Below are 27,510 nucleotides of genomic sequence, written 5' to 3'. Positions count from 1 at the left end.
CTAGAGACACCCCCAGTGCTGTCCCCAGTGTCACCGGGGCGCCCCCAGCAACACCCCAATGTCACCCCCATGTCACCCGGCCACCCCCAATGTCACCCGGTGTCACCCGGAGGCGCCGGGGCCGCCCCAGCCCTGCAGGTAGCGGGTGAACAGCGCCTTGGCGCGGTGCAGCACGGGGACACCCCAGAGACACCCCAAGACCCCCATGTCACCCCGACACCCCCAATGTCACCCCAATGTCACCCCAACGTCACCCGGTGTCACCCGGATGTGCCCGGACCGCCCCAGCCCTGCAGGTAGCGCGCGAACAGCGCCTTGGCGCGGTGCAGCACGGGGACACCCCAATACCCCCAATGTCACCCCAATGTCACCCCAACGTCACCCGGTGTCACCCGGATGTGCCCGGACCGCCCCAGCCCTGCAGGTAGCGCGCGAACAGCGCCTTGGCGCGGTGCAGCACGGGGACACCCCAATACCCCCAATGTCACCCCAATGTCACCCCAACGTCACCCGGTGTCACCCGGATGTGCCCGGACCGCCCCAGCCCTGCAGGTAGCGCGCGAACAGCGCCTTGGCGCGGTGCAGCACGGGGACACCCCAACACCCCAAAGACACCCCCAGTGACACCCCAACACCCCAACGTCACCCCAATGTCACCCTGACACCCCCAATGTCACCCCAACGTCACCCGGTGTCACCCGGAGGCGCCGGGGCCGCCCCAGCCCTGCAGGTAGCGCGCGAACAGCGCCTTGGCGCGGTGCAGCACGGGGACACCCCAACACCCCAAAGACACCCCCAGTGACACCCCAACACCCCCAATGTCACCCCAACATCACCCGGTGTCACCCGGAGGCGCCGGGGCCGCCCCAGCCCTGCAGGTAGCACGCGAACAGCGCCTTGGCGCGGTGCAGCACGGGGACACCCCAACACCCCAATGTCACCCCGACACCCCCAATGTCACCCCAACGTCACCCGGAGGCGCCGGGGCCGCCCCAGCCCTGCAGGTAGCGCGCGAACAGCGCCTTGGCGCGGTGCAGCACGGGGACACCCCAACACCCCCAATGTCACCCCAACACCCCAATGTCACCCCAACACCCCCAATGTCACCCCAACGTCACCCGGTGTCACCCGGATGTGTCCGGACCGCCCCAGCCCTGCAGGTAGCGCGCGAACAGCGCCTTGGCGCGGTGCAGCACGGGCTGCAGCGGGTGCCGCCGCACCAGGCGGTCGAAGTGCATGGCCACCTCGTTGTAGTCGCCCGCGGCCGCCATGACGGCGCCGCGCTGCTCCAGCAGCATGGCCAGGCACACGAACAGCACGAACGGGTGGCCCTGGCCCAGCTCGGCCGGCGGCGGCAGCGGCGCCCCGTCGTCCTCCACCGCCACCTCGTCCTCGTCCGACGACGAGCAGGACGACGAGGACGACGAGGAGGACGGGGGGGTCCCAGGGGAAGGCGCCCGACCAGGGGTCTTCGAGGGGGTCGGGGTCTTGGGCAAGGTCCTTGGAGACACTGGGGTCTTGGTCAACGTCCTTGGGGGTGCTGGGGTCTTGGGCAAGGTCCTTGGGGGTGTTGGGGCCTTGGTCAATGTTCTTGGAGATGTTGGGATCTTGACCAATGTCCTTGGGGGTGTTGGGGTCTTGGTCAAGGTCCTTGGGGGTGTTGGGGTCTTGGTCAATGGCCTTGAGCACATTGGGGTCTTGACCAATGTCCTTGGGGATGTTGAGGTCTTGGCCAACTTTCTTGGAGATGTTGGGGTCTTGACCAACGTCCTTGGGGGTGTTGGGGTCTTGGTCAACGTCCTTGAAGGCATTGGGGTCTTGGTCAATGTTCTTGAGGACCTTGGGGTCTTGACCAACGTCCTTGGGGGTGTTGAGGTCTTGGTCAAGGTCCTTGGGGGTGTTGGGGTCTTGATCGACATCCTCGAAGACCTTGGGGTCTTGGACAATGTTCTTGGGGGTGTGGGGTCTTGGTCAATGTCCTTGAAGGCATTGGGGTCTTGGCCAACGTTCTTGGGGGTGTTGGGGTCTTGGCCAATGTCCTTGGAGATGTTGGGGTCTTGGTCAATGTCCTTGGGGATATTGGGATCTTGGTCAACGTCCTTGGGGGTGTTGGGGTCTTGGTCAACGTTCTTGAAGGCATTGGGGTCTTGGCCAACGTCCTTGGGGGTGTTGAGATCTTGGTCAAGGTCATTGGCAATGTTGGGGTCTTGGTCAACGTCCTTGGGGGTGTTGGGGTCTTGGCCAATGGCTTTGAGCACGTTGGGGTCTTTGTCAACGTCCTTGAAGACACTGGGGCCTTGGCCAACATCCTTGGGGGTGTTGGAGCCTTGACCAACCTTGCTGAAGACATTGGGGCCTTGACCAACGTTTTTGGGCATGTCGGGTTCTTGGCCAACGCCCTTGGGGACGTCGAGGTCTTGGCCAACGTTCATGAAGACACCAAGGTCTTGGCCAACCTTTTTGGGCACCGCTGGGTCTTGGCCAAGCTCCTCTTGGAGCTTTCCGGAGTTTCTGGGGTCCTCCTGGAGGTTCTTGGAGCTTTTGAGACCCCCTTGGAGCTTCTCGGGGCCTTTGGGATCCTGCTGGAGGCCCCTGGGGCTTTTAGGATCTTCTGGAAGGTTCCTGGCATCTTGAAGACTCTTCGGGCATTGGGGAACCTCCTGGAGGTTCTTGGGGCTTTTGGGTTCTTCCTGGAGGCTCCTGGGGCTCTTGGGATCTTCTTGGAGGCTCCTGGGATCTTCTTGGAGCTTCCTGGGGCTCTTGGGCTCCTCTTGGAGGCCCCTGGGGCTCCTTAGCTCCTCACAGAGGCCCTTGGGGTCCTCACGGAGGCTCCTGGGGCTCTTGGTCTCCTCTTGGAAGCCCCTGGGCTTCTCCTGGAGGCCCTTGGCCTCCTTGTTGAGGCCCTTGGGGCTCTTGGCCTCCTCGTTGAGGCCCTTGGGCTCCTCTTGGAGGCTCTTGGGCTCCTCTCGGAGGCCCTTGGGCTCCTTGTTGAGGCCCTTGGGGCTCTTGGGCTCCTCGTTGAGGCCCTTTGGTTCCTCCTGGAGGCCCTTTAGCTCCTTGTGGAGGCCCTTGGGGCTCTTGGCCTCCTCGTTGAGGCCCTTGGGCTCCTCTTGGAGGCCCCTGGGGCTCTTGGGCTCCTCTCGGAGGCCCTTGGGGCTCTTGGGCTCCTTGTTGAGGTCTTTGGGCTCCTCGTTGAGGCCCTTCCCCTCCTTGTTGAGTCCCTTGGGCTCCTTGTTGAGGCCCTTGGCCTCCTCGTTGAGGCCCTTGGGCTCCTCTCGGAGGCCCTCGGGCTCCTCCTGGAGGCCCTTGGGGCTCTTGGGCTCCTCGCTGAGGCCCTTGGGCTCCTCGTTGAGTCCCTTCCCCTCCTCGTTGAGGCCCTTGGGCTCCTCGCTGAGGCCCTTCCCCTCCTCGCTGAGTCCCTTCCCCTCCCGCCGCCGCCCCCCGGCCTCCCCGCGCGCCGCCCCCCGCCGCGGCGGCCGCGGCCCGCATCCCCCGGCGCTCGCGGAGGCCGCGGGCGGCGCGCCGGGCGCCCAGCGGCGCCCCCAGCAGCGGCACCCCGCGCGGCGGCGGCGGCGGCGCGGGCGGCAGCGAGCTCCACGCCACCTCCATGAGCCGCAGCGCGTCCTCGAAGGCGAACTCCCTCTTGAGCTCCAGCAGCAGCCAGCGGTAGCAGAAGAGCAGGTCGTGGGCGCCGCGCGCCGCCAGGAACGCCCAGAACTCCGGGTCGTGGCGCCGCAGCAGCCGCCGCAGGTGCGCGAAGGCCCGCGGCAGCGCGCGCCCGCCCGGGCGGAAGCGCGAGGCCAGGCGCCGCATGAGCGCGCAGAAGCACACGTAGGCCTGCGCCTCGTCGTCCAGCACGGCCAGCAGCGGCGCCGCCACGTCCGACATGCCCTGGCAGTAGGAGACGCGCGGGTGGCCCAGCGCCCACGTGCGCAGCAGCGCGGCCAGCGCGCCCAGGTGCGGGTGGCCCTCGGCCGGGCCGCCGAAGTAGGGGTGGCCGCGGTCGGTGCGCACCACGTCCTCGCGCACCGCCGCCGTCACCAGCGCCAGCTCGGCCGGCGCCGCGCGCGCCGCCAGGAGGGTCTTCAGGCGGGTGTAGGCGGCCGCCTGTTGGCGGAGGTGGCTCAGGCGCTGCTGGCCCGTGAGGTCGGCGGGGAAGACGTTGAGGAGGTAGCGCCAGACGACCTGCGGGGACGGGGGGGACAGGGGGGACAGGGGGGACATGGGGGGACAGGGGGACATGGGGGGGACATGGGGGACATGGGGGGACAGGGGGGGACAGGGGGGACAGGGGGAGACATGGGGGACGGGGGGGACAGGGGGGACATGGGGGGGACAGGGGGGACAGGGAGGGACAGGGGGGATATGGGGGACACAGGGGACAGGGGGGATACGCGGGACGGGGGGACATGGGGGACATTGGGGGACACAGGGGACACGGGGGACATGGGGGACACAAGGGACAGGGGTGACATGGGACGGGGAGGATATGTGGGACACAGGGGACACAAGGGACAAGAGGGACATGGGGGATATGGGGGGGAACACAGGGGACAGAGGAGACACGGGGGATGGGGGAAACAGGGGACACGGGGGGACATGGAGGACACGGGGACACGGGGGACAGGGGAGACACAGGGAACACGGGGACATGGAGGACACAGAGGGACATAGGGGACACACGGGGATAGGGGGGACACAGGGGACATGGGGGGGGACATGGGGGACATGGGAGGGGGACACAGGGACAGGGGACATGGGGTGACAGAGGGACATGGCGGGACACGGGATGAGGGGACGAGGACACGGGGAGACAGGGAGAGACAGTGGGGACATGGGGGAGACACGGGGACACGGGGGACATGGGGGACACGGGGGACATGGGGGACAGGGGGGACACGGGATGGGGGGACACGGGGGGAACAAGGGGTGGGGGACAGGGGGGACACAGGGAATTGGGGACCAGGGAGGACACGGGGGGACGGGGGGACATGAGGGGACAGGGAGGACATGGGAACATGGTGGATGGGGGGACACAGCGGGGGGGGGACATGGGGGACAGGAGGACACGGGATGGGGGACAGGGAGACACAGGAGATGGGGTGACATGGGGGGACAGGGGGACATGGGCAATGGGGGGGCATGGGACAGACAGGGGGACACAGGGGGACATGGTGGACGGGGGAACACGGGGATGGGGACACACAGGGATGACACAAGGGACAGGGGGGACATGGGGGACACGGGGGATGGGGGGACATGGGCCACAGGAGACAGGGGACACAAGGGATAGAAGGTAGAAGGGACATGGGGGACACAGGGGACAGGGGGGGGACATGAGCAGGGGACAAGGAGGGGACACAGGGGGATCATGGTGGGACATGGGGGAATGGGGGGGACAAGGGTGGGACAAGGAGAGGGGATGGGGGGACATGGAGGGGACAATGAGGGGACAAGAGGGGACAGGGGAACAAGGGGACACACAGGGGGACAAGGGGACACGGGGGGGAAGGGGATGTTAGGGGGGTCACGGGGACCCGGACGCCTGGGCCCCCCTGGGATGTCACCTCCCCCCCCCCCCCCCGCTGCCACCTCTGTCCCCCTCCCCCCGCTGTCCCCATGGGAGGGAGGAAGAGGAGGGTCCTGGGGGAGGGGGAGGAAGAGGAGGAGGAGGGAGGGAAATGGAGGAGGAGGAAGAAGGAAGGAAATGGAGGAGGAAGAAGAGGATGAAGGCACCTGGACAGGATGAAGCAGGAAGAGGAGGAGGAGGAGGAAGAGGAGGATGAAGGGGAGGAGGATGAAGGCACCTGGTGCAGGGCAGGGAGGAGGGGGGTGAGGAGGAGGAGGGGAGGAAGGCACCGTGCGCAGGGGGGCACAAGTGATGATGATGATGATGGCACCGTGCGCAGAGGGGTGCCAAGGATGATGATGATGATGAAGGCACCTTCTGCACTGGGGCACAGGAGGGTGCAGGGGGGTACCAGGGAGGAAGATGATGATGATGATGATGGGGATGAAGGCAGCCTGTGCAGAGGGGTACAAGGATGATGATGATGATGATGATGAAGGCACCTTCCGCACTGGGGCACAGGGGGTGCAGGGGGGTACCAGGGAGGAAGATGATGATGATGATAGGGATGAAGGCACCATGTGCAGAAGGTTATGGGGATGATGATGATGGAGGTGATGATGAAGGCACCTTGCGCAGGGCGATACCAGGATGATGATGATGGGGATGAAGGCACCGTGCACAGGGGGGTACCAGGGAGGATGATGATGGTGGGGGTGATGATGAAGGCACCTTGCGCAGGGGGGTACCAGGGAGGAAGATGATGATGATGATGGGTGACAAGAATGATGATGGGGTGATGATGAAGGCAACTCGCAGAGAGGGATAGAGGGGGGTTACAGAGGGGTACCAAGGAGGATGATGATGATGGGGATGAAGGCACCACGTGCACGGGAGCACAGAGAGGTGCAGGGGGGTACCAGGGAGGAGGAGGATGATGATGATGGTGATGAAGGCACCGTGTGCAGGGGGGTGCCAGGGGTGATGATGATGATGAAGGCACCTTCCACACGGGGGCACAGAGGGGTGCAGGGGGGGTACCAGGGAGGAGGAGGATGATGATGATGGGGATGAAGGCACCATGTGCAGGGGGGTGCCAGGGGTGATGATGATGATGATGATGGGGGTGATGACGAAGGCACCTTGTGCAGGGGGATAGAGGGGGGTACAGGGGGGTCCAAGGGAGGAAGACGATGATGATGATGATGATGAAGACACCTTCCACACGGGCACAGAGGGGTGCAGGGGGGTAGCAGGGAGGAAGATGATGATGATGGGGATGAAGGCACCTTGAACACAGGAGCACAGAGGGGCATGGGGGGGTACAGGAGGGTACCAGGGATGATGATGATGATGATGATGATGATGAAGGCAGCTTGCGCAGGGGGATAGAGGGGGGTACAGGGGGGTATGAGGATGATGATGGGCGTGATGATGAAGGCACCTCATGCAGAGGGGCACAGGCGGGTACCAGGGATGATGTGGATGGGGATGAAGGCACCTTGCGCAGGTTACAAAGATGATGATGGTGATGATGAAGGCACCTTATGGAGAGGGATAAAGGGGGGTACAGGGGGGTACCAGGGATGGTGATGATGATGATGGTGATGATGAAGGCACCTTATGGAGAGGGATAAAGGGGGATACAAGGGGGTACCAGGGATGATGATGATGATGACGATGGTGATGAAGGCACCTCGTGCAGTCCTGGTTCCACTCCCCCGTGGTACACGTGGGTACAGGGGGGCACATGGGGGGATGATAACGATGATGATGATGATGATGAAGGCACCTTGCGCAGCCCCGGCTCTACTCCCCCGTGGTACACGTGGGTACATGGGGTTATGGGGGGTACAGGGGGGTACAGGGGATACAGGGGGGTACAGGGGGGTACCAGGGATGGTGATGATGATGGTGATGATGATGATGAAGGCACCTTGCGCAGCCCCGGCTCCACGCCGTCGTGGTACATGTGGGTACACGTGGGTACAGGGGGGTACAGGGGGGTACCAGGGATGGTGATGATGATGGTGATGATGATGATGAAGGCACCTTGCGCAGCCCCGGCTCCACTCCCCCGTGGTACACGTGGGTACAGGGGGGTACAGGGGGTACAGGGGGTACAGGGGGGTACAGGGGGGGTACCAGGGATGATGATAACGAGGATGATGATGATGGTGATGAAGGCACCTTGCGCAGCCCCGGCTCCACTCCCCCGTGGTACACGTGGGTACAGGGGGGTACAGGGGGTACAGGGGGGTACAGGGGGGTACCAGGGATGGTGATGATGATGGTGATGAAGGCACCTTGCGCAGCCCCGGCTCCACCCCGCCATGGTACACGTGGGTACATGGGGGGCACAGGGGGTTATGGGGGGTACAGGGGGGTACATGGGGGGATGATAACGAGGATGATGATGGTGATGAAGGCACCTTGCGCAGCCCCGGCTCCACTCCCCCGTGGTACACGTGGGTACAGGGGGGTACAGGGGGGTACGGGGGTACAGGGGGGTACAGGGGGGATGATGAGGATGATGATGATGATGAAGGCACCTTGCGCAGCCCCGGCTCCACGCCGCCATGATACACGTGCAGCCGCAGCTCGCCGGGCCGCGCCAGCCGCCCCCCCGGGCCCAGGTAGCGCCGCAGGTCGGCGTCGCCCAGCGGGGGGGGCGCCGGGGGGGGCGCCGGGGCCTCCGGGGGGGCCGAGGCCGAAGAGCAGGAGGAGGAGGAGGAGGAGGAGGAGGAGGAGGAGGAGCCGCCTTCGGGCCAGGCCAGGGCCGCCTGGGCCCGCGCCAGGGTGCGGCCAACCTGGGGGGCAAGAGGGGAGTCAGGGGGGGCAATGGGGGCATTTGGGGGGGGCTGGGGGGTAATGGGGGCATTTGGGGGGCGCTAGGGGGCTGGGGGGGCAATGAGAGGACATTTGGGGGCTGTAATGGGGGCAGTTGGGGGGCACTATAGGGCTGGGGAGGGCAATAGGGGCGTTTGGGGGGGCGCTAGGGGGCTGGAAGGGGCCATGGGGTGTAATGGGGTGATGTTGGGGGGCAATAGGGGCATTTGGGGGGCACTAGGGGGCTGGGGGGCAATAGGGGCATTTGGGGGGCTCTAGGAAGCTGGGGGGGCAATGGGGGGACATTGGGGGGCACTAGGGCTGGGGGGCAATGGGGGCGCTAGGGGGCTGGGGGGGCAATAGGGGCATTTGGGGGGCACTAGGGGGCTGGGGGGGCAATGGGGTGACATTGAGGGGGCAATGGGGACATTTGGGGGTGTAATGGGGTGATGTTGGGGGGCAATGGGGGCATTTGGGGGGCACTAGGGGGCTGGGGGGGCAATAGGGGCATTTGGGAGGGGTGCTAGGGGGCTGGGGGGCAATGGGGGCATTTAGGGGGCACTAGGGGGCTGGGGGGGCAATGGGGACATTTGGGGACTGTAATGGGGTGGTGTTGGGGGGCAATGGGGGCAGTTGGGGGGGCGCTAGGGGGCTGGGGGGTAATGGGGGCATTTGGGGGGTGTGCTAGGGGGCTGGGGGGGCAATAGGGGCATTTGGGGGGGGCGCTAAGGGGCTGGGGGGCCAATGGGGACATTTGGGGGGTGTAATGGGGTGATGTTGGGGGGCAATGGGGGCAGTTGGGGGGCACTATAGGGCTGGGGAGGGCAATAGAGGTGTTTGGGGGGGCGCTAGGGGGCTGGGAGGGGCCATGGGGTGTAATCGGGTGATGTTGGGGGGCAATAGGGGCATTTGGGGGGCTGGGGAGCAATGGGGGCATTTGGGGGGCTCTAGGGGGCTGGGAGGGGCCATGGGGGGCAATGGGGTAACATTGGGGGGCAATAGGGGTATTGGGGGAGCACTAGGGGGCTGAGGGGGCAATAGGGGCATTTGGGGGGCGCTAGGGGGCTGGGGGGGCCAATAGGGGCATTTAGGGGGCGCTAGGGAGCTGGGGAGGGCAATGGGGTGACATTGGGGGGGCAATAGGGACACTTGGGGGTGTAATGGGGTGATGTTGGGGGGCAATAAGGGCATTTGGGGGGCGTTAAGGGGCTGGGGGGGCAATAGGGGCATTTAGGGGGCGCTAGGGAGCTGGGGGGCAATAGGGGCATTTAGGGGGCGCTAGGGGGCTGGGGGGCAATGGGGTGACATTGGGGGGCAATAGGGGCATTTGGGGCACGCTAGGGGGCTGGGGGGCAATGGGGGCATTTAGGGGGCTCTAGGAGGCTGGGGGGGCAATGCGGGGTAATTGGCGGTACAATGGGGGCATTTGGGGGGACATTGGCGGGGCAATAGGGGCATTTGGGGCATGCTAAGGGGCTGGGGGGGCAATGGGAGCACATTGGGGCATTTGGGTGGGTTGGGGGGGGGCAATGGGGTGACATTGGGGGGCAATAGGGGCATTTGGGGCATGCTGGGGGGGCAATGGGGGGTAATTGGGGGAATGACAGGGGCATTTGGGCGGGTGATGAGCGGACATTGGCGGGGCAGTAAGGGGGCACTATGGGGGCAATGGGGACACATCGGGGGCAATGGGGGGCACACGGGGGGCAATAGGAGCAATGGGGGCACTGGGGACGCACTGGGGACCCTGGGGACGCATTGGGGGCATATTGGGGGCACTGGGGGGCAAATGGGGGCACTGGGGGGCACTAGGGGGCACATTGGGGGCACTGGGGCTGTGTTGGGGACCCTGGGGACGCATTGGGGGCAAATGGGGGCACTGGGGGGCACATTGGGGGCACTGGGGACACACTGGGGGCAATGGGGCTGTGTTGGGGACCCTGGGGACGCGTTGGGGGCATATTGGGGGCACTGGGGGGCAAATGGGGGCACTGGGGGGCACTAGGGGGCACTGGGGGGGCACATTGGGGGCACTGGGGGGCACATTGGGGGCACTGGGGCTGTGTTGGGGACCCTGGGGACGCATTGGGAGCATATTGGGGGCACTGGGGGGCAAATTAGGGGACACCTTGGGGACAATAAGAGGCATTGGGGACACAGCGGGGGCACTGGGGGGCACACTGGGGGCACAGGGGACGCATTGGGGAACCTGGGGCCGCGCGGGGGCACATTGGGGGCAATGGGGGGCATTGGGGCCGCGCGGGGGCAATGGGGACACATTGGGGGCAATAGGGGCACATGGGACACGCTGGGGACCCCGGGGCCGCGCGGGGGCAATGGGGGACACATTGGGGACACACTGGGGACGCATTGGGGGCACTGGGGGGCACATTGGGGGCAATAGGAGCAATGGGGACAGACTGGGAGCAACGGGGGCACTGGGGGGCACATTGGGGGACACCTTGGGGACAATAGGAGGCATTGGGGACACACTAGGGGCACTGGGGGGGCACATTGGGGGCACTGGGGTCGTGTTGGGGACCCTGGGGACGCATTGGGGGCATATTAGGGGCACTGGGGGGCAAATGGGGGCACTGGGGGGCACATTAGGGGACACCTTGGGGACAATAGGGGACACCTTGGGGACAATACGAGGCATTGGGGACGCAGGGGGAGCACATTGGGGGCAATGGGGGCACTGGGGGGTACAGGAGACGCCTTGGGGACCCTGGGGATGCATTGGGGACACTGCGGGGCACAATAGGGGACACCTTTGGGACAATAGGAGGCATTGGGGACGCAGTGGGGGCACTAGGGGGCACATTGGGGACCCTGGGGGGCACAGGGGACACATTGGGGGCAATGGAGGGCACAGGGGACGCATTGGGGGCAATGGGGGGCACATTGGGGGCACTGGGGCCACATTGGGGACCCTGGGGCCGCGCGGGGGCAATGGGGACACGTTGGGGACACCCACCTGGGCCAGCAGCGCCTGGGTGAAGGGCAGGGCGGCCGCCAGCAGCGAGCGGCGCTCGGGGACCGCGGCCACCGCGGGGCCACCGGCCACCCCGGCCACCCCGGCCGCCTCGCGGGGGCTGATGATGTCCCAGTCCTCCAGCAGCGGCGGGCCTGGGGACAGGGGACACGGGACATGGGGACGGGACATGGGGACAGGGGACACGGGACATGGGGACACGGGTCTGGGGACAGGGGACATGGGGACACGGGGACATGGGACAAGGGACATGGAGACACAGGTCTGGGGACAAGCGACATGGGGACACAGGGCCTGGGGCAGGGGGACACGGGACATGGGGACACGGGACATGGGGACACGGGTCTGGGGACAGGGGACATGGGGACAGAGGACACGGGGACATGGGGACACGGGGACCTGGGCCCCTCCCCGGGCGCCTGGGCCCTTCCTGGATCCCCTTCCTGGCCACCAGGGCCCCCCCTTCCTGCCCGCGGGGCCCTCCCGGACGCCTGGGCCCTTTCCCGGTCGCAGGGCCCCTTCCCGGCTCCCTGGGCCCCTTTCCCGATGCCTGAGCCCCTTTCCCGGACGCCGGGGCCCTCCTGGTTCCCAGCCACCAGGGCCCCCTTCCTGCCCGCAGGGCCCTCCTGGCCACCAGGGTCCCCTTCCCAGACACTGGAGCCCCCTCCCGGACGCCTGGGCCCCTTTCCCGGACGCCTGGGCCCCCTTTCCACCTGCGGGGCCCCCTTCCCGGCTGCTGGAGCCCCTTTCCCAGATGCCTGAGCCCTTCCCGGCCACCAGGGTCCCCTTTCCCAGGCACCTGGGTCCCTTTTCCTGGACATTTGGGCCCCATTCCTGGACACCAGGGCCCCCCTCCCCGCTCCATTCCTGTCCCCCTTCCCATCCCCCGTCCCCCCATTCCCGTCCCTGTCCCCATTCCCGCCCCCATCCCCCCATCCCCGTCCCCCCATCCCCATCCCCCTTCCCGTCCCCGTCCCCCCCTTCCCATCCCCGTCCCCGTCCCCCCCTTCCCGTCCCCCCATCCCCATCCCCCTTCCCGTCCCCCCATCCCCATCCCCATTCCTGTCCCCCCATTTCCGTCCCCGTCCCCATCCCCATTCCCGTCCCCATTCCCGTCCCCATTCCCGTTGTCCCCATTCCCGTTATCCCCGCTCACTCTCGTCGTTCGGAGCGCACGTCCAGGCGCAGCCGCAGCCCCGGCGCGGTGCCCGCCGTCCCAAAGGCCGTGGCCAGGTCCCCATTCCCATTCCCATTCCCATTCCCATCGTTCCCATTCCCGTTATTCCCGCTCACTCTCGTCGTTCGGAGCGCACGTCCAGGCGCAGCCGCAGCCCCGGCGCGGTGCCCGCCGTCCCGAAGGCCGTGGCCAGGTCCCCATCCCCATTCCCATTCCCATCCCCATTCCCATCCCCAATCCCGTTGTCCCCATTCCCGTTATCCCCGCTCACTCTCATCGCTGGGGCGCACGTCCAGGCGCAGCCGCAGCCCCGGCGCGGTGGCCGCCGTCCCGAAGGCCGTGGCCAGGTCCCCATCCCCATTCCCATTCCCATTCCCGTTGTTCCCATTCCCGTTATTCCCATTCCCGCTCACTCTCATCTTCCGGGCGCACGTCCAGGCGCAGCCGCAGCCCCGGCGCGGTGCCCGCCGTCCCGAAGGCCGTGGCCAGGTCCCCGTCGCTGCCCAGCGGGACGAAGCTCTCGCCGCCGCGGCCGTCGCGGGACGCGAAGCTCACGGAGAAGCTCTTCCTGCGGCCGGGAACGGGGCCGGAAACCCCTTAGGGGCTGCATGGGGGTCCAGGGAGGGGACCATAAACCCCCTTGGGGGCTGCATGGGAGGTCCAGGGGTCCAGGAGAGGGACCATAAACCCCATTGGGGGCTGCATGGGAGGTCCAGCGGTCCAGGAGAGGGGCCCAGGCGTCCGGGACAGGGGCCAGAAACCCCTTAGGGGCTCCATGGGGGACCCAGGGGTTTGGGGAGAGGACCCAGGTGTCCAGGAGACGGACCATAAGGCCCCTTAGGGGTGCTATGGGGGGCCCAGGGGTCCGAGGGGGCCCATGAACCCCTTTGGGGGCCACATGGGGGTCCAGGGGTCCGGAGGGGGCCCATAAACCCCCTTAGGGGCCGCATGGGGGACCCAGGGGTCCGGGAGAGGGGCCATAAACCCCCTTGGGGGCTGCATGGGAGGTCCAGCGGTCGAGGAGAGGGGCCCAGGCGTCCGGGACAAGAGCCATAAACCCCCTTAGGGGCTCCATGGGGGACCCAGGGGTTTGGGGAGAGGGCCCAGGCGTCCGGGAGGGCCCAGGTGTCCAGGAGAGGGACCATAAGGCCCCTTAGGGGTGCTATGGGGGGCCCAGGGGTCCGAGGGGGCCCATAAACCCCTTTGGGGGCCACATAGGGGGCCAGGGGTCCGGGAGGGGGCCCAGGCATCCGGGGAGGGCCCATAAATCCGCCTTAGAGGATGCATAGGAGACCTAAGGGTCTGCGAAAGGGGCCCAAGTACCCAGGAAAAGGACCCACATGTCTGGGGAGGGGGATCATAAACCCCCTTGGGGGCTGCATAGGGGGTCCGGGAAAGGACCCAGACGTCTGGGGAGGGGACCATAGGCCCCCTTAGGGGCTGCATGGGGGGCCCCAGGCATCCAGGAGAGGGCCCCAGTGTCTCAGAAAGGGCCCCCATGGCCGGGAAAGGGCCCCCGTGTCCGGGAAAGGGCCCTGGCGTGTGGGGGCGGCGCTCACCCCTGCAGGTCGAAGGCGCGCGCCAGGATGTGCTGCAGCACGTCCAGCGACGTGATGCGCGGGTCCACGGCGAAGGAGCGGAACTCGGGCGGCCGCAGCCCCTCGCGCTTCTGCCGGGGAAACGGGGCGGAAAAGGGGGGGAGAAAAGGGGAAAAATGGGGTGAAAATGGAGAAAAATGGGGAAAATGCGGCAGGGAGGGCCCAAGCGTCCCGGCTTCCGCCCTTTTAGCGTGGCCACAAGATGGCGCCTCGCCTCAGCGCGGAGCTACCGCGCGGGGCTTCCCGCCCTCGCGCCTCATTGGCCGCCGCGGCCCCACGTGACCCCTCGCGCTCCGCTTCCCGCCCTCGCGCCTCATTGGCCGCCGCCACGTGCCTCCCCCCCCGGAGGAACGGGGGGGCCAGGCCCCGCCCCCTTCGCGTCGGCCCCGCCCCCTGCTCACCTTGACGCGCACGCGCACGACCTCGCACTCCTCCTCCAGCGAGGCCCCGCCCCCCGGCCAGGCCCCGCCCCCCGCGGCCGCCATGGCGGGGGGGGGGGGCGGCTCGAGCGGTGGCCGGTAACGGGGCGGGGGGGGGGGGAGGGCGGAGCCGCCGCCAACCGACGCGGGAGGGGGGGGGAGAGGAAGCCCCCGCCGGTGTTACGTCACCGCGCTGACGTCACGCCGCGAGGCGGAAGGACGCGGGGAGCGGCGGCGGCGGCGGCTCCGTCCCGCGGCCGCGGCGGCGGCAACAACATCCGGAGCGCCGCGCGGAAGTGACGTCAGGGAAAGGGCGGTGTGGCCGGCGCCGGGCGGAAGCGCGTTTCCAGCTCTCCCCCCCGCCCAATAAAGGGACGGAAGCCGCTGCGGTTCAAATCGCGTTTATTGACGGGAGGGATAAAGGGCGCATGCGCGGGGCTCTTAAAGGGGCAATGCCCCCCATTTAAAGGGGCAATGCCCCCATGGGGGGGGCTATGTACAGCGGCAAGGGGCGGGGGGCTGCGGAGGCCACGCCCCCCTGCGGGCAGGCCACGCCCCCTTAAAGGGGCAGCGGCCCCGGGGGGGCCCCGCGCTCCTTGCGCAGCCGCTCCAGCTCCTGCGACAGCGCCTCGAGGTCCTGCGGGAGGGGGCGGGGTCAGACCAGGCCACGCCCCCTCCGTCGACCACGCCCCTATGCCTAAGCCCCGCCCCCAATGGTGGGGACTCCGCCCAATTGGGAGGTGGGACCCCCCCCGGCCCCACCCCCCGAGGCCCCGCCCCTCATTGCCCCCCCCGAGGCCACGCCCCCACGTGGCTCCGCCCACCGCAGCTCACCGAGCCCCAAAGGAGGGGGGCGGATCTGAGACCCCCAAGGCTCCACCCCCAGACACCGCCCACTCCCTGACCCGCCCCCAGGAGGCCCCGCCCACCTGCTCCACGTGCAGGTTCTTGGTCAGCTGCTCCTCCAACACGTCCTGCCCCCCCGAGCCCCAAAGCTCCGCCCCCAAAGCCCCACCCCATAGGCCCCGCCCCCATGAGGCCCCGCCCACCCCGGAGGCCCCGCCCACCCGCTCCATGTGCAGGTTCTTGCTCAGCTGCTCCTCCAACACGTTCCGCCCCCCCCCGGAGCCCCAAAGCTCCGCCCCCAAAGCCCCACCCCCATAGGCCCCGCCCACCCGAGGCCCCGCCCACCCCCGGAGGCCCCGCCCACCCGCTCCATGTGCAGGTTCTTGGTCAGCTGCTCCCCCAACATGTTCCGCCCCCCGAGCCCCATAGGCCCCGCCCCCAGGAGGCCCCGCCCCCAGGAGGCCCCGCCCACCCCGGAGGCCCCGCCCACCCGCTCCATGTGCAGGTTCTTGCTCAGCTGCTCCTCCAACATGTTCCACCCCCCCGAGCCCCATAGGCCCCGCCCACCCCGGAGGCCCCGCCCACCCTGGAGGCCCCGCCCACCCCGGAGGCCCCGCCCACCCGCTCCATGTGCAGGTTCTTGCTCAGCTGCTCCTCCAACATGTTCCACCCCCCCGAGCCCCATAGGCCCCGCCCACCCCGGAGGCCCCGCCCACCCTGGAGGCCCCGCCCACCCGGGAGGCCCCGCCCACCCGCTCCATGTGCAGGTTCTTGGTCAGCTGCTCCTCCAACACGTTCCACCCCCCCCCGAGCCCCATAGACCCCGCCCACCCAGGATGCCCCTCCCACCCCGGAGGCCCCGCCCACCCCGGAGGCCCCGCCCACCCGCTCCATGTGCAGGTTCTTGGTCAGCTGCTCCTCCAACATGTTCTGCAGCCGCCGGTTCATGGCCCCCAGGTCCCCGTCGGCCGGGGGGGCCGCGCGGCCGCGCCGGGGGGGGGGCCGCCGCCGCCGCCGCGTCTGCGGGTGACGTCACGCGTGACGTCATCGCGTGTGACGTCATCACACGTGCCACCTCCACGTGGGTGATGTCACCACGTGACGTCACTGTGTGCTGTCCCCGCGTAACATCCCCACGTGACATCATGTGTGACATCATGCGTGACATCGTTATGTGTGACGTCATCATGCGTGACATCTCCACGTGTGTGACGTCATCACGTGCCACCCCCGCCCAGGCCACCCCCGGGTGTGACATCCCCATGAGTGACATCACGTGTGACATCATCATGTGTGACATCATCACGTGTGACATCCCCACGTGTGACGTCATCACGTGTGCTGTCCCCACATGTGTGATGTCACCATGTGACACCCCCGCGTGCCGCCCCCACATGTGACAGCCCGTGTGCCCTCCCCAGGTGTGTGATGTCACGGTGACGTCACGGTGACGTCACCACCGGCTCACCCAGGTGTGACATCCCCACGCGCTGCCCCCGCCCGTGCCCTCCCCAGGTGTGTGACATCACATGTGACGTCACGGTGACGTCGCGGTGACATGTGACAGCCCGTGTGCCCTCCCCACGTGTGTGAAATCACGTGTGACGTCACCGCGCGCTGTCCCCGCCCTCCCCAGGTGTGTGACGTCACAGTGACATCACAGTGACGTCACAGTGCCGTATGCCAGCCCGTGTGCCCTCCCCAGGTGTGTGAGGTCGCGGTGACATGTGACACCCCATGTGCCCTCCCCAGGTGTGTGAGGTCACAGTGACATCACAGTGACGTCACGGTGCCGTGTGCCAGCCCGCGTGCCCTCCCCAGGTGTGTGAGGTCGCGGTGACGTCACGCTGACGTCGCGGTGCCACGTGACACCCCGTGTGCCCTCCCCAGGTGTGTGAGGTCGCGGTGACGTCGCGCTGACGTCGCGGTGACGTCACCATGGCGCACCCAGGCGGCTGTCGCGCACGAAGCCCGCGATGATGGCGCTCTTGTGACACAGGTCCTCGGCCAGGGACGCGCTGCTCACCTCCAGGTGACGGACCTGGGGACACCGGGGGGACATGGGGACACCGGGGGGACGGGGACACCCGGGACACCCGGGACACCCGGGAACCCCATTCCCGTTCCTGTCCCCATTCCCGTTCCTGCCCCCATCCCCATCCCCATCCCCATCCCCATTCCCGTCCCCATTCCCATCCCCATTCCCATCCCCATTCCCATCTCCATCCCCGTTCCCATCTCCATTCCCATCCCCATTCCCATTCCCATCCCCGTCCCCATCTCCATTCCCATCCCCATTCCCGTTCCTGCCCCCATTCCCATCCCCATCCCCATCCCCATCCCCATCCCCATTCCCGTCCCCATTCCCGTCCCCATTCCCATCTCCATTCCCATCTCCATCCCCGTTCCCATCTCCATTCCCATCCCCATTCCCATTCCCATCCCCGTCCCCATCTCCATTCCCATCCCCATTCCCATTCCCATCTCCATCCCCATCCCCATTCCCACACCTGGAGGGACAGGGGGACACCCAGTGACACCAGGGGGACGGTGACACCGGGACCCCCATCCCCATCCCTATTCCCATTCCCATTCCCATTCCCATTCCTGTTCCCTTTCCCATCCCCATCCCCATTCCCATCCCCATTCCCGTTCCCGTTCCCATTCCCATCCCCATCCCCATTCCCATCCCCATTCCCATTTCCGTTCCCATCCCCATTCCCATTCCCGCACCCAGGGGGACAGGGACACCAGGACACCAGGGACATGGTGACACCAGGGACACTCGGACATCCAGGAGACCCAGGACCCCCATTCCCATCCCTATTCCCATTCCCATTCCCATTCCCATTCCCATCCCCACCCCCATTCCCATCCCCACCCCCATTCCCATCCCTATTCCCGTTCCCATCCCTATTCCCGTTCCCATCCCTATTCCCGTTCCCATCCCCATCTCCATCCCCAACCCCATTCCCATCCCCATTCCCATTCCCACCCCCATCCCCATTCCTGTCCCCATCCCCATTCCCATCCCCATCCCCATTCCCATCCCCATCCCCATTATTCCCGGTATTCCCGGTATTCCCACCTTTTCCTCCAGCATCCACCGCTCCTGCTGGCTCTGGGCCATCCCCCTCCCCGTTATTCCCGGTATTCCCGGTATTCCCACCTTTTCCTCCAGCATCCACCGCTCCTGCTGGCTCTGGGCCATCCCCCTCCCCGTTATTCCCGGTATTCCCGGTATTCCCGGTATTCCCACCTTTTCCTCCAGCATCCACTGCTCCTGCTGGCTCTGGGCCATCCCCACCCCATCCCCGTTATTCCCGGTATTCCCGGTATTCCCACCTTTTCCTCCAGCATCCACCGCTCCTGCTGGCTCTGGGCCATCCCCCCCCCCGTTATTCCCGGTATTCCCGGTATTCCCGGTATTCCCACCTTTTCCTCCAGCATCCACCGCTCCTGCTGGCTCTGGGCCATCCCCCTCCCTGTCTCCATTCCCGTTATTCCCGGTATTCCCGGTATTCCCACCTTCTCCTCCAGCATCCACCGCTCCTGCTGGCTCTGGGCCATCCCCCTCCCTGTCTCCATTCCCGTTATTCCCGTTATTCCCGGTATTCCCACCTTTTCCTCCAGCATCCACCGCTCCTGCTGGCTCTGGGCCATCCCCCTCCCCGTTATTCCCGGTATTCCCGGTATTCCCACCTTTTCCTCCAGCATCCACCGTTCCTGCTGGCTCTGGGCCATCCCCCTCCCTGTCCCCATTCCCGTTATTCCCGGTATTCCCGGTATTCCCACCTTTTCCTCCAGCATCCACCGCTCCTGCTGGCTCTGGGCCATCCCCCTCCCCGTTATTCCCGGTATTCCCGGTATTCCCGGTATTCCCACCTTTTCCTCCAGCATCCACCGCTCCTGCTGGCTCTGGGCCATCCCTATCCCCGTCCCCGTTATTCCCGTTATTCCCGTTATTCCCGGTATTCCCGGTATTCCCACCTTTTCCTCCAGCATCCACCGTTCCTGCTGGCTCTGGGCCAGTCTCTGCAGCAGTTCGGCCGCCTCCGCCGCCGATAGCTCCGCCCCCGGCGCCCCCCCGCTGCCCCCCCCGGGGCTGCCGGACCCCGACTGGGCGGGGAGGGGGCGGGGTCAGGGAGGCCACGCCCCCGACAGGCCACGCCCCCGAGGACACACCCCCCCCCATGAGGCCACGCCCCCATAGAAACAACCCCCTCCCCCGAGCTCCTCCCCCCCCGGGGTTACCGGACCCTGATTGGGCCAGGAGGGGGCGGGGTCATGGAGGCCACGCCCCCACGAGGCCACGCCCCCTTAAACCGCGCACGCCTCCCCCGCCCCCCCCCGGGGCTCCCTCCCTTCCCCCCCCCCCCGGGGGTGCCAGACCCCGACTGGGCAGGGAGGGGGCGGGGTCAGGGAGGCCACGCCCCCTGAGGCCACGCCCCCCACGAGGCCACGCCCCCATAAAGCCCCCCCCCCCCCGGGGTGCCCGATCCCTACTGGGGCGGGGAGGGGGCGGGGTCATGCGGGCCACGCCCCCGGTCACGCCCCCATCAGACTCCCCCCCCCACCAAGGGTCCCCTCCCCTCCAACAGCAGCAGAGGCCCCACTGCACCAAGGGGGAGCCACACGGGCCCCGCCCCCTGCTCTGGCCCCGCCCACTCCCTTTAGCCCCGCCCCCACCATAGCCAACCCATCTGACGGCCCCACCCACCCCTCTAAGCCCCACCCACTCCCATATAACCCCCAAGGGCTGGGCAGGAAGTGGGCGTGGCCTCCCCGTGACCCCGCCCACAGTGGGCGTCTCCACCCTGTGACCCCACCCACAGTGGGCGTGGCCAGGAGTGACCCGGGGTGCCCCAAGCCCCCCAATGGGGAACCAACAGGGGGCGTGGCCAAACGCGGCCCCTCCCACCGAGGGGGCGTATCCCGTGGAGGCCCCGCCCACCTTGGAGCTGCCGGGGGCGGAGCCTTCGCGGCCCCCCCAGGACGAGAGGCTGCTGCTGTCGGCGCCTTCCGGCTCCTCCAGCCCTGGAAAACCAGGATTTGGGGGGAAAAGGGGGCGTTTTAGGGTAAAAAACAGAGTCTCGGGGGTAAAAAATTGGGTTTGGGGGTAAAAAATGGGTTTGGGGGGTAAAAAACTGGGTTTTCAGGGGATCCAGGGAAGGGCTCCGGTATCCGGGATCGCTCCGGTCTCCCGGAACGCTCCGGTACCCGGTCACCCCATCCCGGTCTCTGCTCTCCCCGCCCCGGTATCCAGTCTCTGTATCCCGGTATCCGGTCTCCCTATCCCGGTATCCATGTTCCCCATCCCGTATCCGCTCTCACCCCCGCTCTGTCCCGGCTCCCGCAGTCTCTCCCTATCCCGGTATTCCCGGTATTCCCGCTCACCTCTTCCCGGTTCCAGCAGCTCCCTCACTCTCTCTTGCAGTCTCTCCCTATCCCGGTATTCCCGGTATTCCCGCTCACCTCTTCCCGGTTCCAGCAGCTCCCTCACTCTCTCTTGCAGTCTCTCCCTATCCCGCTATTCCCGGTATTCCCGGTATTCCCGCTCACCTCTTCCCGGTTCCAGCAGCTCCCTCACTCTCTCTTGCAGTCTCTCCCTATCCCGGTATTCCCGCTATTCCCGCTCACCTCTTCCCGGTTCCAGCAGCTCCCTCACTCTCTCTTGCAGTCTCTCCCTATCCCGCTATTCCCGGTATTCCCGCTCACCTCTTCCCGGTTCCAGCAGCTCCCTCACTCTCTCTTGCAGTCTCTCCCTATCCCGCTATTCCCGGTATTCCCGCTCACCTCTTCCCGGTTCCAGCAGCTCCCTCACTCTCTCTTGCAGTCTCTCCCTATCCCGCTATTCCCGGTATTCCCGGTATTCCCGCTCACCTCTTCCCGGTTCCAGCAGCTCCCTCACTCTCTCTTGCAGTCTCTCCCTATCCCGCTATTCCCGGTATTCCCGGTATTCCCGCTCACCTCTTCCCGGTTCCAGCAGCTCCCTCACTCTCTCTTGCAGTCTCTCCCTGTCCCGGTATTCCCGGTATTCCCGGTATTCCCGCTCACCTCTTCCCGGTTCCAGCAGCTCCCTCACTCTCTCTTGCAGTCTCTCCCTGTCCCGGTATTCCCGGTATTCCCGGTATTCCCGCTCACCTCTTCCCGGTTCCAGCAGCTCCCTCACTCTCTCTTGCAGTCTCTCCCTATCCCGGTATTCCCGCTATTCCCGGTATTCCCGCTCACCTCTTCCCGGTTCCAGCAGCTCCCTCACTCTCTCTTGCAGTCTCTCCCTATCCCGCTATTCCCGGTATTCCCGGTATTCCCGCTCACCTCTTCCCGGTTCCAGCAGCTCCCTCCCTCTCTCTTGCAGTCTCTCCCTATCCCGCTATTCCCGGTATTCCCGGTATTCCCGCTCACCTCTTCCCGGTTCCAGCAGCTCCCTCACTCTCTCTTGCAGTCTCTCCCTATCCCGCTATTCCCGCTATTCCCGGTATTCCCGCTCACCTCTTCCTGGTTCCAGCAGCTCCCTCACTCTCTCTTGCAGTCTCTCCCTATCCCGCTATTCCCGGTATTCCCGGTATTCCCGGTATTCCCGCTCACCTCTTCCCGGTTCCAGCAGCTCCCTCACTCTCTCTTGCAGTCTCTCCCTATCCCGCTATTCCCGCTATTCCCGGTATTCCCGCTCACCTCTTCCCGGTTCCAGCAGCTCCCTCACTCTCTCTTGCAGTCTCTCCCTATCCCGGTATTCCCGCTATTCCCGGTATTCCCGCTCACCTCTTCCCGGTTCCAGCAGCTCCCTCACTCTCTCTTGCAGTCTCTCCCTATCCCGGTATTCCCGGTATTCCCGGTATTCCCGCTCACCTCTTCCCGGTTCCAGCAGCTCCCTCACTCTCTCTTGCAGTCTCTCCCTATCCCGCTATTCCCGCTATTCCCGCTCACCTCTTCCCGGTTCCAGCAGCTCCCTCACTCTCTCTTGCAGTCTCTCCCTATCCCGCTATTCCCGGTATTCCCGGTATTCCCGCTCACCTCTTCCCGGTTCCAGCAGCTCCCTCACTCTCTCTTGCAGTCTCTCCCTGTCCCGGTATTCCCGGTATTCCCGGTATTCCCGCTCACCTCTTCCCGGTTCCAGCAGCTCCCTCACTCTCTCTTGCAGTCTCTCCCTATCCCGCTATTCCCGCTATTCCCGGTATTCCCGCTCACCTCTTCCCGGTTCCAGCAGCTCCCTCACTCTCTCTTGCAGTCTCTCCCTATCCCAGTATTCCCGGTATTCCCGTTATCCCATATCTCACCTCTTCCCGGTTCCAGCAGCTCCCTCACTCTCTCTTGCAGTCTCTCCCTATCCCGGTATTCCCGGTGTTCCCGGTATTCCCGCTCACCTCTTCCCGGTTCCAGCAGCTCCCTCACTCTCTCTTGCAGTCTCTCCCTATCCCGCTATTCCCGGTATTCCCGGTATTCCCGCTCACCTCTTCCCGGTTCCAGCAGCTCCCTCACTCTCTCTTGCAGTCTCTCCCTATCCCGCTATTCCCGCTATTCCCGCTATTCCCGCTCACCTCTTCCCGGTTCCAGCAGCTCCCTCACTCTCTCTTGCAGTCTCTCCCTATCCCGCTATTCCCGGTATTCCCGGTATTCCCGCTCACCTCTTCCCGGTTCCAGCAGCTCCCTCACTCTCTCTTGCAGTCTCTCCCTATCCCGGTATTCCCGGTGTTCCCGGTATTCCCGCTCACCTCTTCCCGGTTCCAGCAGCTCCCTCACTCTCTCTTGCAGTCTCTCCCTATCCCGCTATTCCCGCTATTCCCGGTATTCCCGCTCACCTCTTCCCGGTTCCAGCAGCTCCCTCACTCTCTCTTGCAGTCTCTCCCTATCCCGCTATTCCCGGTATTCCCGGTATTCCCGCTCACCTCTTCCCGGTTCCAGCAGCTCCCTCACTCTCTCTTGCAGTCTCTCCCTGTCCCGGTATTCCCGGTATTCCCGGTATTCCCGCTCACCTCTTCCCGGTTCCAGCAGCTCCCTCACTCTCTCTTGCAGTCTCTCCCTATCCCGGTATTCCCGGTATTCCCGGTATTCCCGCTCACCTCTTCCCGGTTCCAGCAGCTCCCTCACTCTCTCTTGCAGTCTCTCCCTATCCCGGTATTCCCGGTATTCCCGGTATTCCCGCTCACCTCTTCCCGGTTCCAGCAGCTCCCTCACTCTCTCTTGCAGTCTCTCCCTATCCCGCTATTCCCGCTATTCCCGGTATTCCCGCTCACCTCTTCCCGGTTCCAGCAGCTCCCTCACTCTCTCTTGCAGTCTCTCCCTATCCCGGTATTCCCGGTGTTCCCGGTATTCCCGCTCACCTCTTCCCGGTTCCAGCAGCTCCCTCACTCTCTCTTGCAGTCTCTCCCTATCCCGCTATTCCCGGTATTCCCGGTATTCCCGCTCACCTCTTCCCGGTTCCAGCAGCTCCCTCACTCTCTCTTGCAGTCTCTCCCTATCCCGCTATTCCCGGTATTCCCGCTCACCTCTTCCCGGTTCCAGCAGCTCCCTCACTCTCTCTTGCAGTCTCTCCCTATCCCGCTATTCCCGCTATTCCCGGTATTCCCGCTCACCTCTTCCCGGTTCCAGCAGCTCCCTCACTCTCTCTTGCAGTCTCTCCCTGTCCCGGTATTCCCGGTATTCCCGGTATTCCCGCTCACCTCTTCCCGGTTCCAGCAGCTCCCTCACTCTCTCTTGCAGTCTCTCCCTATCCCGCTATTCCCGCTATTCCCGGTATTCCCGCTCACCTCTTCCCGGTTCCAGCAGCTCCCTCACTCTCTCTTGCAGTCTCTCCCTATCCCGCTATTCCCGCTATTCCCGGTATTCCCGCTCACCTCTTCCCGGTTCCAGCAGCTCCCTCCCTCTCTCTTGCAGTCTCTCCCTATCCCGCTATTCCCGCTATTCCCGGTATTCCCGCTCACCTCTTCCCGGTTCCAGCAGCTCCCTCACTCTCTCTTGCAGTCTCTCCCTATCCCGCAATTCCCGCTATTCCCGGTATTCCCGCTCACCTCTTCCCGGTTCCAGCAGCTCCCTCACTCTCTCTTGCAGTCTCTCCCTATCCCGGTATTCCCGGTATTCCCGGTATTCCCGCTCACCTCTTCCCGGTTCCAGCAGCTCCCTCACTCTCTCTTGCAGTCTCTCCCTATCCCGCTATTCCCGGTATTCCCGCTCACCTCTTCCCGGTTCCAGCAGCTCCCTCACTCTCTCTTGCAGTCTCTCCCTATCCCGGTATTCCCGCTATTCCCGGTATTCCCGCTCACCTCTTCCCGGTTCCAGCAGCTCCCTCACTCTCTCTTGCAGTCTCTCCCTATCCCGCTATTCCCGCTATTCCCGGTATTCCCGCTCACCTCTTCCCGGTTCCAGCAGCTCCCTCACTCTCTCTTGCAGTCTCTCCCTATCCCGGTATTCCCGCTATTCCCGGTATTCCCGCTCACCTCTTCCCGGTTCCAGCAGCTCCCTCACTCTCTCTTGCAGTCTCTCCCTATCCCAGTATTCCCGGTATTCCCGTTATCCCATATCTCACCTCTTCCCGGTTCCAGCAGCTCCCTCACTCTCTCTTGCAGTCTCTCCCTGTCCCGGTATTCCCGGTATTCCCGGTATTCCCGCTCACCTCTTCCCGGTTCCAGCAGCTCCCTCACTCTCTCTTGCAGTCTCTCCCTATCCCGCTATTCCCGCTATTCCCGGTATTCCCGCTCACCTCTTCCCGGTTCCAGCAGCTCCCTCACTCTCTCTTGCAGTCTCTCCCTATCCCGCTATTCCCGCTATTCCCGGTATTCCCGCTCACCTCTTCCCGGTTCCAGCAGCTCCCTCACTCTCTCTTGCAGTCTCTCCCTATCCCGCTATTCCCGCTATTCCCGGTATTCCCGCTCACCTCTTCCCGGTTCCAGCAGCTCCCTCACTCTCTCTTGCAGTCTCTCCCTGTCCCGGTATTCCCGGTATTCCCGGTATTCCCGCTCACCTCTTCCCGGTTCCAGCAGCTCCCTCACTCTCTCTTGCAGTCTCTCCCTATCCCGGTATTCCCGCTATTCCCGGTATTCCCGCTCACCTCTTCCCGGTTCCAGCAGCTCCCTCCCTCTCTCTTGCAGTCTCTCCCTATCCCGCTATTCCCGGTATTCCCGGTATTCCCGCTCACCTCTTCCCGGTTCCAGCAGCTCCCTCACTCTCTCTTGCAGTCTCTCCCTATCCCGCTATTCCCGCTATTCCCGGTATTCCCGCTCACCTCTTCCTGGTTCCAGCAGCTCCCTCACTCTCTCTTGCAGTCTCTCCCTATCCCGCTATTCCCGGTATTCCCGGTATTCCCGGTATTCCCGCTCACCTCTTCCCGGTTCCAGCAGCTCCCTCACTCTCTCTTGCAGTCTCTCCCTATCCCGCTATTCCCGCTATTCCCGGTATTCCCGCTCACCTCTTCCCGGTTCCAGCAGCTCCCTCACTCTCTCTTGCAGTCTCTCCCTATCCCGGTATTCCCGCTATTCCCGGTATTCCCGCTCACCTCTTCCCGGTTCCAGCAGCTCCCTCACTCTCTCTTGCAGTCTCTCCCTATCCCGGTATTCCCGCTATTCCCGGTATTCCCGCTCACCTCTTCCCGGTTCCAGCAGCTCCCTCACTCTCTCTTGCAGTCTCTCCCTATCCCGCTATTCCCGCTATTCCCGCTCACCTCTTCCCGGTTCCAGCAGCTCCCTCACTCTCTCTTGCAGTCTCTCCCTATCCCGCTATTCCCGCTATTCCCGCTCACCTCTTCCCGGTTCCAGCAGCTCCCTCACTCTCTCTTGCAGTCTCTCCCTATCCCGCTATTCCCGGTATTCCCGGTATTCCCGCTCACCTCTTCCCGGTTCCAGCAGCTCCCTCACTCTCTCTTGCAGTCTCTCCCTGTCCCGGTATTCCCGGTATTCCCGGTATTCCCGCTCACCTCTTCCCGGTTCCAGCAGCTCCCTCACTCTCTCTTGCAGTCTCTCCCTATCCCGCTATTCCCGCTATTCCCGGTATTCCCGCTCACCTCTTCCCGGTTCCAGCAGCTCCCTCACTCTCTCTTGCAGTCTCTCCCTATCCCGCTATTCCCGCTATTCCCGGTATTCCCGCTCACCTCTTCCCGGTTCCAGCAGCTCCCTCACTCTCTCTTGCAGTCTCTCCCTATCCCGCTATTCCCGCTATTCCCGGTATTCCCGCTCACCTCTTCCCGGTTCCAGCAGCTCCCTCACTCTCTCTTGCAGTCTCTCCCTATCCCGCTATTCCCGGTATTCCCGCTCACCTCTTCCCGGTTCCAGCAGCTCCCTCACTCTCTCTTGCAGTCTCTCCCTATCCCGCTATTCCCGCTATTCCCGGTATTCCCGCTCACCTCTTCCCGGTTCCAGCAGCTCCCTCACTCTCTCTTGCAGTCTCTCCCTGTCCCGGTATTCCCGCTATTCCCGGTATTCCCGCTCACCTCTTCCCGGTTCCAGCAGCTCCCTCACTCTCTCTTGCAGTCTCTCCCTGTCCCGGTATTCCCGGTATTCCCGCTCACCTCTTCCCGGTTCCAGCAGCTCCCTCACTCTCTCTTGCAGTCTCTCCCTGTCCCGGTATTCCCGGTATTCCCGGTATTCCCGCTCACCTCTTCCCGGTTCCAGCAGCTCCCTCACTCTCTCTTGCAGTCTCTCCCTATCCCGGTATTCCCGGTATTCCCGCTATTCCCGCTCACCTCTTCCCGGTTCCAGCAGCTCCCTCACTCTCTCTTGCAGTCTCTCCCTATCCCGCTATTCCCGGTATTCCCGGTATTCCCGCTCACCTCTTCCCGGTTCCAGCAGCTCCCTCACTCTCTCTTGCAGTCTCTCCCTATCCCGCTATTCCCGGTATTCCCGGTATTCCCGCTCACCTCTTCCCGGTTCCAGCAGCTCCCTCACTCTCTCTTGCAGTCTCTCCCTATCCCGGTATTCCCGCTATTCCCGGTATTCCCGGTATTCCCGCTCACCTCTTCCCGGTTCCAGCAGCTCCCTCACTCTCTCTTGCAGTCTCTCCCTATCCCGCTATTCCCGGTATTCCCGCTCACCTCTTCCCGGTTCCAGCAGCTCCCTCACTCTCTCTTGCAGTCTCTCCCTATCCTGCTA

At 65.1% G+C, this 27,510-nt stretch overlaps 1 protein-coding gene across 1 annotated transcript; it reads right to left on the bottom strand.

Moving 5' to 3' along the window:
• Positions 1 to 1,124: 1,124 nt before the first annotated feature.
• On the bottom strand, positions 1,125 to 14,662 carry LOC148590585 (uncharacterized). Its single transcript, XM_088538846.1, is given in 10 exon segments — positions 1,125 to 1,440; positions 1,442 to 1,620; positions 1,681 to 1,959; positions 2,049 to 3,419; positions 3,484 to 4,185; positions 8,122 to 8,379; positions 11,376 to 11,527; positions 12,984 to 13,138; positions 14,130 to 14,239; positions 14,570 to 14,662. Coding segments are annotated over 10 exon segments (3,606 nt in total). The 5' UTR covers positions 14,654 to 14,662.
• Between the last annotated feature and the right edge of the window lie 12,848 nt (positions 14,663 to 27,510).

Source organism: Tinamus guttatus, unplaced genomic scaffold (assembly GCF_059628265.1).
Source record: "Tinamus guttatus ecotype Peru unplaced genomic scaffold, ASM5962826v1 Tinamus_guttatus_pri_ptg001238l, whole genome shotgun sequence".
Taxonomy (NCBI): domain Eukaryota; kingdom Metazoa; phylum Chordata; class Aves; order Tinamiformes; family Tinamidae; genus Tinamus; species Tinamus guttatus.
Note: the sequence above shows the minus strand (reverse complement) of the source record. Positions and strands in the feature narration are given on the sequence as shown.